We start from the raw sequence: 11,710 nt of genomic DNA, 5'->3' as shown, positions 1-11,710 counted from the left end.
TGAAATGCGCCATATGTGACGCAGTAGCCTGGGTGAAGCCCCAACGGGCGCCGGCCGGCCGGCCGACCCCGATCCCTGTGACGCAGCCGTGGCCTGAGGCCCGTCAGGATCGATAGACGACCGCCGGCCGCGCCGGCCCGACAACTGCGCCGTTCCCTTTCGGTAGCTCCGCCGAGCTTCTCAAGCTGCGAAGCCTCGAGGCCATGGAGCTGCAGCCTGGTTAGAAACTGGAACCGGTCGGCCTCTGCGCGGCCTCTTTGTGCAGGCGAGCGTGGGCCTGAAAGGGAACAAAGACCAGGTGAATGTGCGTACGTGGGTAGACAGTCAACGTGCTGAACTCATGTGGTCTTCTTCCATGTTTTCATATGCATGCTCAATATTTCTCTGTATAACTGACCAAGCCGCAATCGTGTTCAACTGGTCGCAACACACCACCAGACTGATATAAATATCAATGAAACTCATTACTTGTTCAGCTGTATTCTAAATAGACCTATCATATCGCTCTCATCATGTCAGTCGAACAAAGTCTAGCTTCTCCAGGAGCCCCATGTCATAGATTTGGTGCAGGCCTGTGAGACGGACAAAAGACAGTAGGCGCACCACGCGGCCGGAGAGGGGAGGGGTAGGAAGAGGGGCGGGGAGCCCTCCGACGCCTCTCCGGCCTCCGCGGCGCCAGGGACGCCGGCCCTCCCCTCCCCCCGCGTCGGTCTGCCCACGACGACGTCTCGCTCGCTGGGAGGGAGGAGGGGGGGGGGGCCTCGTGTGGGGACGCCGCGGTCGCATACCAAAAGAGATGAGGGGATGTAAGGGGGTAAGAGGTAAGGGGGGGTTCACTGGGCGGTGGGAAAGGAGTAAGGACAGTGGGCACGGGGCACGCACGTGGTACTGGCCTGAGGCATGGATTAGAGATAAGGATTAGGTATCTCTTATCCATGCCTGAGGTCTCCCCAGTTTTCTTTTTGCGGAAACGGTGCCGTCTGAACAGACGAAAGATAACCAGGAACACGGAAGGGAAATATCAGTCCCAACCTCGCTTTGGTTGCTGTTTTCCGTTGTCTGACCGCCGGTTTTGTTTCCGGACCATGCTATGACAGGTCACAAGAGTTTTGGAACATGTCACAGCACATACACTGTCAGTTCTTCATGTCATCACGTCAGTTGACAGGCTGGAGCCTGCTCCGTCAAGCTAAAACCCGCCGGGGCCGTTTCTGGTCGGCTGGTCCCGCCAGCTGTATCGACTATCGCTGTTTGTGCCAGTGAGTCAGCTGACTGGGGTCGGGAGGGAGGGGGGATCAGGGACGCCGGCGAACGGACGGGCGCGGCGCGGCGGACGCCGGCACGGGCGCCGCCAGGCCCGGCGTCTGGGGAGGCAAGGGCGTGGACAGGGGGAAAATCGTGCTATTGAGCCATTGGAAAGCCTCCGCAAATGTTGCAGCGTATTTTGGCTAGCTCACTGATGCTATAATTGTAGGCAGAAAATTGGACAGCTATAGAAGAAGGTAAAAAATTCAAACCCCCATCCTTTTCCTTTGTCTCATTTTTATCGTACACAAAAGCCTCTACTTTGAAGTGCTCTGTCAACTTGTCAAGTCGCAAATAGTCGGTTGAATGTCTTCAGCGTGAGGCATTGAAAACTGAAATGAGAGTGAACATGCTTACATAACGAACGACTGGATCTATCGACCGTTCCAACTGAGCTATCGACCAACCAACCGACCAACCGAGTACCGACCGACCGACCGACCGACGACGGTCGGACAGACAACGGCACTTCAGGCCATTCAACCCACCAACCGTTCGACCATTCAACCCACCAACTGTTCGACCGTTCAACCCACCGACCGTTCCACCGTTCAACCGACCATGCAGCCGGACAGAGCGGATGGACGGACAGCAGCTGCACGATGGGAACGGCCGACGGCCGGCGGCGGGCGACGGGCCTCGACGGGCCTCGACGGGCCTCGGCGGGTCTCTCCCAGTTGCGTCACGTGCCAGAGATCCGGTACAACGTGATCGGTGGGCTGATTCACCGAAGAGCGGCAGTGTAGGATAACAATTCAGGCTTCAGGCTGTGCAGTTTGCAGTGTGTAGGTACTGCACATTCAGTGAGAACAGTGCAGTGTGATGAGACGAGAGGCTATATTATATAATATAATAGATACGTTCCCTAGGCATCATATGAATCATGGTTTTCGACTTTCGTGGTTATGCTTTTCTTTCTTCGGCCAATGATGACAGTATTTGTGGTTATTAAGTGTTTGATGATTGTTTATTAGCAATGTGACATTGCTAATAAACAATCTTATTTATACGACATTGCCAATGTCGTATAATTCGCAATGACTGATCTTTTACGATGTGCGTTCTGATTACGTAAGCTGCCGTTTGTGTTGTGTTCGCCGCCTCACGGTCCGATAAAGATGTTTTGCTGGCATTGAAAATGCGACGAACGAAACATTTCTTCCTTAGGTACCTACTGCAAAAACGACTCGAAACATGCGTAGGGTGACATCCTTACGACATCCTTACGAATTTCAAAAATGAAGCTTTTCCACATCAATGAACATATTTGATATTGCAGTTATAAAGTGTTGATGCCTACACTTTTAATAGATTCAAAGCAGTGCCTGCTTCTAGATATCTCGACTCTCGTCACGCTGCTGGCTTAAACCGAATTGGAGCCAGTCACGTCGCTTGCCTCACTTAATCTAAATAAACATGAATTGACTACGGGGAGATACTCGTATACTGTGCTACACTCCTCAGTATTTTGTGTGTGCTTGGCACAGTGCAGTGATCTGAACTTCATCTTCATCGTGTTCATCGGCTATTTGGGCTCTCAGACACAGCGTATATGTAGAGCAAAGAACTATCGCATTCACTGGTGAAAACCACCTTTCACCCACACACGCTCAGGTCAGTGGGCACTGGGTAGTAAGGAAATATTCCAAATATTCTGTCTGCAAAGCACGAAGGACGTGGCTTATGCAACAGTCGCCATAGCAACTAATCTTGAACGAGCGGTCACCCTAGCATCTCTGACAATATTCGTTCCGAAGTCCGGGCCTCTGAGAGTCACGGGTCGACGTGCAGAGGCACGGCCGCTGAGGCGCGCCTCCGGCGCCGGGCGAGCGGGAGTCACCGTGACCGGGCACATTCAGCGAACGTTCTCGAGCGCTCCGGAGCCGACCGCGCGGACTGCGGGGTGAATCAGTGGACGTGCAGGGACACGCTTGGCAATGCCGATGAAGACGTGCGGACTAATGGTAGCAGCTCTAAAGCAGCAGGGGCTTGGCTCACATGGGTTAACATCGCATATATGTTTCACAGCGTAACTTGTTTGTTATATAACCTCGAAAACCCATTGTCCATTGGCACGAGTGGATATGGCAAGGTTCATTTTTACTGAGAACCTAGGCAAGCGAAGTCTGCAAAACCTAGATTGAGAAACGGTGCCTCTGGTATGACCAACAGCTCTACTGAAATGTAACGTTTAGGTTTAGACTGAGACGAGGAAGACTATAAGTTTTGACATCTGTCTCCAAATATGTATATGTGCACGCAAACTATGGCCGCAACTCAAGCCTCAGTTGAACTAAAGGAACATGTACAAACAGTACACACCGCAATCCGCAGCATATAGGGCCTCTAACCCGAGTGAAAAGTCGAGTATACCGATAACAACAGCACTCAGGCCAGTATGTCTGCCTTTGTCAGTACAAAGCACGCAGGAAAATAGTGCGGGCGAGGCGACGACCCTCGTCGTTATCGTTACATAATGCAGACAGGCGACGGTACTCGAGAGTACGTTCAGAATTAAAAGTATTGTAGTTAGTACGAGTACGAAGGTTACTTACGTAATGTGTTCGCTTGTGTTTCGTTCTAATAATTACGAGCTGACATCACGACGATTAATGTCATCAACGAGCATCTTCATCGTCTGTCAGCCCGTGCCTTTGTCAAACAAACAGTGGACTTTATTTAAACAAAATACATTATTCCTATGGCGCATCTACGTTCACAGGTTGAAAGCCTACGTGTGACGCTGGGTATCGCTGAACCTGATGACGCAACTCTCGGTGGCCGACGAAATAGAGCCACGTCACAGTCACGGCAGCCTGGCCTGGCCCTGACAGCCCGTGAACCGTGAACCATTAGCAGAGGCGCCCCCAGGCCTTCCGCAGGGGAGGCGCTGAACTCTATGGTTTCTTTGCTGAATAATTTGACCGACTGCTGCAGTAACTGGTCGATCATTAACCCTCGCCCGCACATGCCATTTTCCCATCCTAGAACGCACATGGGGGGGGGGGGGTGGTTGCCACCCCCCCCCGCGCCATTTCGTTCCTGTTGGAGATAGAGCTTAGCAGTAAAGACCAAAAAGATTCTTTGGGAAGAGACGAATCCAATGATACCCAGTTTTACCTTCTCAGGTCAGTCATTGACCTCCCAGGTCAGGTCAAACTAAAAAATGTTGCTGTTTTGGGTCACCGTTGGATATCAAGTGCGCTGCTTATCAAATACCGATGACGATGCTGTTTTCTGGTGCCAAGCCAGCTAGAACCTCTTTGTCACACTATCCGACCAGAATTTTGCTGCTGAGGTCATTTCAGGTCAAGTTAGGTCAAGGTCAATTATATGTGTTTGTATGTCTGTGTGTGTCTGTGTGTATACTGATGTGTGCACCGATTGTTTTTGGGTCCATATCACATGAAATCATGATCTGAGAAGCTTTTACCAAAAATGCAGTCAAAAAACTTCACAAAAAGTAAATTCAGCTTGCCTAAAACGCAATTATCTTAGATGACCTAGGTTGACCTTGACCCTGACCTTGACCTCTGTACATCGTCGAACAACATGTTCCATGATAGGTGGGAGGTAAGACTGGCAAAAAAGGCCGAAATCAGGGTGTCAAAAGCTCACAAGGCCCATGGCAAACGCAAAATGTTGAGAATTGGCCATTTGGGTCATGACATGACCTGAAAAACAAGGTCATATCTCCGAAACCAAATATCACAAAAACTTGAAATTTTCAGTGGACATCAAGAAAGGATAGACGAGCAGCTATACGAAAAATCAGCCTTCTAGCTCTAAAAATGCTGAGTGCAGAGCAGAAAGACTGCCTGGGGGGGGGGGGGGGGTGGCAACCACCCCTCCCATGTGCGGGCGAGGGTTAAATGTATTTTGACTTTTGAGTGTTATCTACACAGTACATAGGTTGTAATTTGTCTAAATTGTGGAAGGTGGAAGGTTCATTAGCAGGGCTGCGGAGTCGGAGTCGGAGTCGGAGTCGGAGTCGATCGGAGTCGACAGTTGTGACCGGAGTCGGAGTCGGAGTCGGAGTCGGAGTCGATTTTAGAAACCCGAGCCGGAGTCGGAGTCGGAGTCACCGAAAATCTGTCGACTCCGCAGCCCTGCTAGGTCTGCGGAGTCGGAGTCGGGAGTTGGAGTCGGTCGGAGTCGACAATTCTGCCCGGAGTCGGAGTCGGAGTCGGAGTCGCCGAAAATCCATCGACTCCGCAGCCCTGCATTAGTGACTTAACCCTATTAGTGGCAGGCTCCTGGCTACCCCTATTGGTGGCAGGGGGGGGGGGCTGTTTACGACCCCCCCCCCTTGATATCTCGAGATCTAACGGGCCGATTTTCAAAATTCAAACGGCATTCGATTTCGCTCAACGTGATCTACATTTCTAAAAAATAAAAATTAAAAAATGTCAATAGGGGGTAGAGGGGGGTAAAAACGGGCAAATTGCAGATACATTTTAGACTGTTTATCACGGCCAGGTTTCTGAACCAATCTTAACGCAACTTTTGCCGATCGATAGAGAATGAACCAGGAATTCACATGGATCCTAAAAATATGCATTTTCAAAAATCATAGGCGGATACAGATCATTGAGATTGGGGGTACACAAAAAGTATAGTAAATAAGGTTTTTGTTGGTACTGTTTCTAAAAAGGGTGGCAACCCAGTAAACATGACGACGTCGGCCCGACGTCGGGCCGAGGCTCGGCCCGACGTCGGCCCGACGTCGGTTCAACCTCGGCCCGACATCGGCTGCACGTCGGATATGCCCGCATGTTCCGACGTCCAGCCGAAGTCCAGCCGACTTCGAGCCGACGTCGGGCCGAGATCGTTTGCCGAGGTTGACGAGATCGTTCGTCGTTGGACCGACGGGGCCGACGTCGGCATGTTTATTGGGACAACGCGCCAAAAATATCAACCGGCGGCGGGATTCGAGCCCCCCAGTCGCCGACGTCGGCATGTTTACTGGGACAACACGCCAAAAGCATCAGCCGTCGATGGGATTCGAACCCAGTGTCATTCGAACGCGAGGTTAGTGCGCTAACCACTACACCACGCAGCCAGCTAAGATTTGGTTTGTTTTGTTCGGTTATGACCTTTCGGTCTGACAAGACCATTTCAGAGCCGGAAGTTTCATAGCATGGAGACATTGGTCTTCTTGGCGAGCACCCTGGGTCCAGTTCATATAGAGTCCCTGACTCCCTGGTCCCATTGCTGTTACGTGACACTTATTGGAAAGGGCGACCCCACAATGGATTCATATAGCCACTCTTACACACCTGCACCAACGTTTCCCAAAGTGTCCCTTTGATAAGTGGCACTTTGGCAAAGTGACACTTGCCGACTGACCTTTCTATATGAACTGGGCCCGGCCCTGGTGAGTTGCCGGGGCTGAGCCTGACCAAAGGATAGGCCGAGCAGCCCCCAAGCACTCACCGCACCCGGCTACGGGCGAGCTCGGCTTACGGGCAATCCCAAATGGGATAATGTTTCCCGTCCAGTCCGGATCAGGGGGTTGCGGCGTGGAGGAAGATTTGAGTTTCCTGAGGATATTTTGAATACAGAAGCTCTTTATGAAACATGAAACATGTATTTTATATTATTTTAACGGTCAAAACAGCGGCCGATGTCGGTCCGACGTCGCCCCAACGTCGGCCCGACGTCGGCTGGACCTCAGCAATTGATCTCGGTCCGACGTCGGCCCGACGTCGGCTGGACCTCGGCTGGACGTCGGAACATGCGGGCATATCCGACATCCAGCCGACGTCGTGCCGAGGTTGGACCGACGTCGGGCCGACGTCGGCATGCCGATGCCGAGTTGCCGACGTCACCCCGACGTCGGCCGACGTCGGGCCGACGTCGGCATGTTTACTGGGAATGGTCTTGTTATGGTACAATTTTCTTATGAGAGAACGACTAAAATTGTATTGGTCATGCATAGGCGGTGTCAGGGCACCTATGTTGGGAGGTAAAAAATAACCCCCCTTTTTGGACGCCTGGATCCGCCTATTATAGCAAAAACGTGTCAAAAGAGGATGCACAATAACTTTGTATATGTTATCACATGATACCTTTCATTCACTGTTCGTAAAACTGGTGCAGCATCGTGATCTTCGCCCAAATGACTCGCTTCACGAATAGGACCCCCCAATTCCCAGTGCTCTGGAGCCGCCCCTGGTAAAGTTATGAACTTGAAATTTTCAGGGAATGTGCCCAATTAAGTTTTAGGAAAAGTCAGAAAATTTCAGCATCGTAGCTTCAGCGGTTTCGGAGATATTCCCGAAAAACCTGAGGGGTGGATAAAAACAACCCCCCTGCCACTAATAGGGTTAACAACAAACAAAACTTTTTCTTTTATAATTCATATTCGCAAAAAATGTGAATTGCACAACATGCATTTAGTACTGATGCGCGACGAGAAAATTCGAGTTTGATTCGTAGGTTATTTGCTATGGTATGTTTCACCTCGTGCATGTTAAAGTGCCGGTTTTAAAAAGCTTTCAACTGAGGAAAAATCACTACAGTACCTAGCGCCTCCTTTTTCTTGTCGTCTAAAAAACACTCTTGTCTGTAAGACACATATATTGGGCAGTTAGCTAGTGAAGTTACTGTATTTGGCACATCCCGAATTCACAAGCTCATCACATGTCGCACACACTTGCCATCAGCACCATAACTTTACAGAGAGCACACATTGATGTCGGTTTGAGCAAACCGTGAATTACAAACAAGATAGGCACGCAAGACCAAGTTTAGTCCAACCGGTGTTAAGTGTTAACGGTTATCTATTTTTCAGTATTATTTACTTTTTTACAATTGACGCCCTTTCCTTCAACACGACAAAAACAGGAACACCTCAACATGAACATATAAAATTAGGAAGATTACCTACGATAATAAGGCACATTTGTGCCAATTACATTTCCGAACCAATCGCTTCACCGTCATTTGTAAAATTGTGGAAAACGAAACGCTTGAATGGAAAAAGCATGTAGCTTTCCGCTTAAAACAACCTACAAATACCCTTGGCAAGTTCAAATAATATGTCCTTCACACAATATATATCTATCTATGATCACGACACTTGATCATCAATTACATATATGACTTAGAACCCACACTCATATAGTCATGTCGCAGCTATTCTTACGTCTACCGCAGTGAACACTGAACAGTCTCGATTTCACTGCTGTGGCACCACTGCTCACCACTGCATCACTGGCGCTGCCTGCAGCTCACAAACACACGAAGACTAGTTCATCGAACAACGTCTCTGCCTTCAATGACCAGAACACAGCTCGCTTTGTCATGAGAAACGTTCTGAGGGATGAGTCCCGAGCTCCGAACGGGCCAAGTCTGAGCTCCAGGAGCTTGATGACGAGCCGTCATTGACGAGGGACTCTGTTTGACCCATGGGTCTGCCCCATCGGTACCCTTGGGAGGTCTGAAGTCTGTACCGCAGTTCTCTCTCAGCGTTCATCACACGGGAAGGTCCGTCTCCTCGTCTTCGTCGCTCTCTCCCGCGTCCACAAACTCGCTGGGGGCAGAGTCGCTCGACTCGAGTCTCTTCCGGCCCGCTCGCCCGGGCGAGCAGCGGCTGCGTCTCCACCGGTAGAGCACCCAGCCGAGCAGAAGGCCCACCGCCGCGAGCGCCGCCGCGCCGGCCGCTGCCGCCTGCCACCACCCAGCGCCCTCTGTGGAGTGCACCTGCACACAGCGGCGCAGCGGCGGTGCAGAGGACGCCACCATCGCGCCGGCGTCCACCACCCGTGAGCTGTCGACGGCGATTGCGGAGTGGTACGGCTCCGTGGAGCACACACGAACCGTACCCGCTCCCACGGCTGCCCACAGTGTCACACGCCGTACCGCACAGGACGCCTCCACGGCTGAGAGGGGCCCGCGCGGCCCCAGTACCACCACAGTCACGGCGCAGTGTTCCAAATCCCTACCCTCCTCAGGGGTGACGCTCAGATGCGCCGCAACTCGACCTCCAGAGGCCACCTCCGCAGATAAACTCTCCAGCCGCGGGAGGGTCGCTGGAGATGGAGTCAGCTCCGCCCACTGACACGCAGAGGGCAGAGGTAGCTCCACACCGGACAACAGCTGCCTCAGGGTGACACAGAACTGGTACTGCTCGCCGGCCGACAGGTCCACCGACCGCAGCGCCACCTGTAGATCGGTCGGGTCGGTCGACTCGAGCGTCTCACACGGCTGCGCCGAGTCGGGTCGCGACGCTAGCGCCACCTGGTCACAGCGGTACGGAGACAGGCTGGGTGCCACACTCCATCGGAGTCGGACTCCGTCGCCACCGGGAGTCAGCTGGGCAGAATCCAGCCGGATGACGTCATCCGAGTCGGAGTCGGTGTCGGAGTCGGAGTCGGGCGGGCCGGTCGGAGGCTCGCGGCAGGTCAGCTGATCGCGTTTGAGGTCCACCTGAAGCAGAGGTGGGATAGGGAAATTCAGTAAGCTTTAGTTAGACGGGAAGACTAACTACTCGCTAGTCATACACATGAGGAAGCAGACGAGTGAGGTTGGACGCTTCATTCAGGCTCGGCAGGCGAAGGCTAGTATAAACCCAGACACTGTGCAACAGAGTGGTGCCGACAGCGATTGGGTTTAGAGCGTGTAGTTGTACTGTCTTGTTTTAAGCACATTTTGGCCCAAATCAACCGTTGCACGACACTGGGACACGAAGAACACACTAAGGCTAGTCAATCAGTACTGCATAGTCCTGCCCACACACTGGAAAGCTAATAAGAAAAGTGTCCAATGCAAGACTCGAAGCTGTAAGTATTGACTTGAGTGACCAGTGACCACCGATGCGGGGAGTTACCATCGTATACACTGTGACCATCGTGCCCGTCAGTGTACACTACATAAATTATCGTGACCGACTTAGTAAACAGCAAAAAGGTGCGGTGTGTGCCAGTGCAATCGCGTCACTTTGAGTTCAGAACAAACAGATAACTACCATGTCGAGATCGGGCCTCAATGTTCAGATTTTCCTTGTTAGCTTTGCCAATATTATCAAAAGTCCAACGATAGGTTATTTATTATGCAGCGAATGATAGTGACCCGGGCAGCGCAGACTGCAGAGTCGCTATTTAACTCACTTTGACCTTTAAAAGTCAGACCATCGATCCATAGGCGGCGGAACGGGGAGGGCACCGGGGCACCGTGCCCCTTTTGATTTGGGCATTTTAACATTAGCCCTATGGGCGTTGCATGGAAAGAATGGGACCAAAAGTCGGCAGTGCCCACCTTAATTGAAGGTGTTCCGCCGCTACTGCATCGATCTTAACTGTTCCTACTTGTAACATAATTGATGTTGCTAAGCTGTTGTGCTAGTTGCAGCATTGCAGCGCGATCACGAATGATTGATTGAAACTCATTCAAAATACGATCACGCCAAGGTCCTTTAATCTCGTCAAAAGTCGTTTAATGCGCGTTACAAGCAAAGGGAAGGCATGCTGCATTACCAAACAGGGAGGTGTTCTCTATGGCACTTTGGTGTTACACACTAGCTGGGCGTTCTCTACTTCTATGGGTGTTACATACCAGAGGGGCATTGTCTACCACAGAGGCGACGTAACGTGCGTATCAGCGGGACGTTATCCGTTGCGGTGGGAGTTGCGTACCAGAGGGGCATTCTCTATTACTATGGGCGTTACGTACCAGGGGCATTCTCTATTGTTATGTTGTTACGTACCAGGGACTTTCTCCAGATTATACTGGCATTGCGTCCCAGGGGATGTTCTCTATCGTATCGTCATGTTGTTACGCACAAACGGAGCGTTCTCTATCAGCACTCGTAAGGGCGTATAACGTATCAGAGGGTCGTTACGTACCAGCGGTGCGTTCTCCAGTGCGGTGGGCGTTGCGCAGGTGATCTGTCTCACATCCTCGTCCTCCAGCCAGGCGCTGCTGTCGGAGAGGTAGGTGGCCAGCTCCCGCAGTCGGCAGTCGCAGTGAAGAGAGTTCTCTGAAAGAGGCAGATCAGAGAGTGCTGTTAGCATAAAGGAACGAGAAGCTGTCTGTGTCTGAAAGACACAAATGAGAGAGGGCGGTTAGCACAAGGGAACGAGAAGCTCTCTGAAAGACATAGTTGAGGGGCCGTCAGAGACAGCGGAAAGAAAGAGTTCTCTGAAGGTGACAGACCAGGGTGAAGTCAGAGAGATAGCGAAACCGACCAGGAAGGATGCTTCGCTCACAGGTGAAGAGGGTAGGTGAATCGTTCAAAAGAAAGATGGGACCCGAGTGACAGAGAGAAGAGCTACAGACATAGAAAAGTGAGACAGAGAGAGAGAGAAAAAAAGAGGAAGAGAGAAAGAGAGAGAGGAGAGAGAGGAGAGAGAGAGAGAGAGAGAGAAGAGAGAGAGAGAGAGAGAGAAGAGGAGGAGAGAGA

General features: G+C 51.5%; 1 protein-coding gene across 1 annotated transcript; it reads right to left on the bottom strand.

The window, feature by feature from the left end:
* Nucleotides 1-7,897: 7,897 nt before the first annotated feature.
* Nucleotides 7,898-11,287, bottom strand: LOC122368691 (the record flags this gene model as incomplete). Its single annotated transcript, XM_043342883.1, has 2 exons — nt 7,898-9,738; nt 11,154-11,287. Coding segments are annotated over 2 exons (1,088 nt in total), but the record flags the coding sequence as incomplete, so codon positions are not given.
* Nucleotides 11,288-11,710: the final 423 nt, after the last annotated feature.

The sequence above is a fragment of the Amphibalanus amphitrite genome, unplaced genomic scaffold, assembly GCF_019059575.1.
Source record: "Amphibalanus amphitrite isolate SeventyFive unplaced genomic scaffold, NRLGWU_Aamphi_draft 000968F_arrow, whole genome shotgun sequence".
In the NCBI taxonomy this organism is placed as follows: Eukaryota; Metazoa; Arthropoda; class Thecostraca; order Balanomorpha; family Balanidae; genus Amphibalanus; species Amphibalanus amphitrite.
This window is presented reverse-complemented; position numbering and strand designations above follow the sequence as displayed.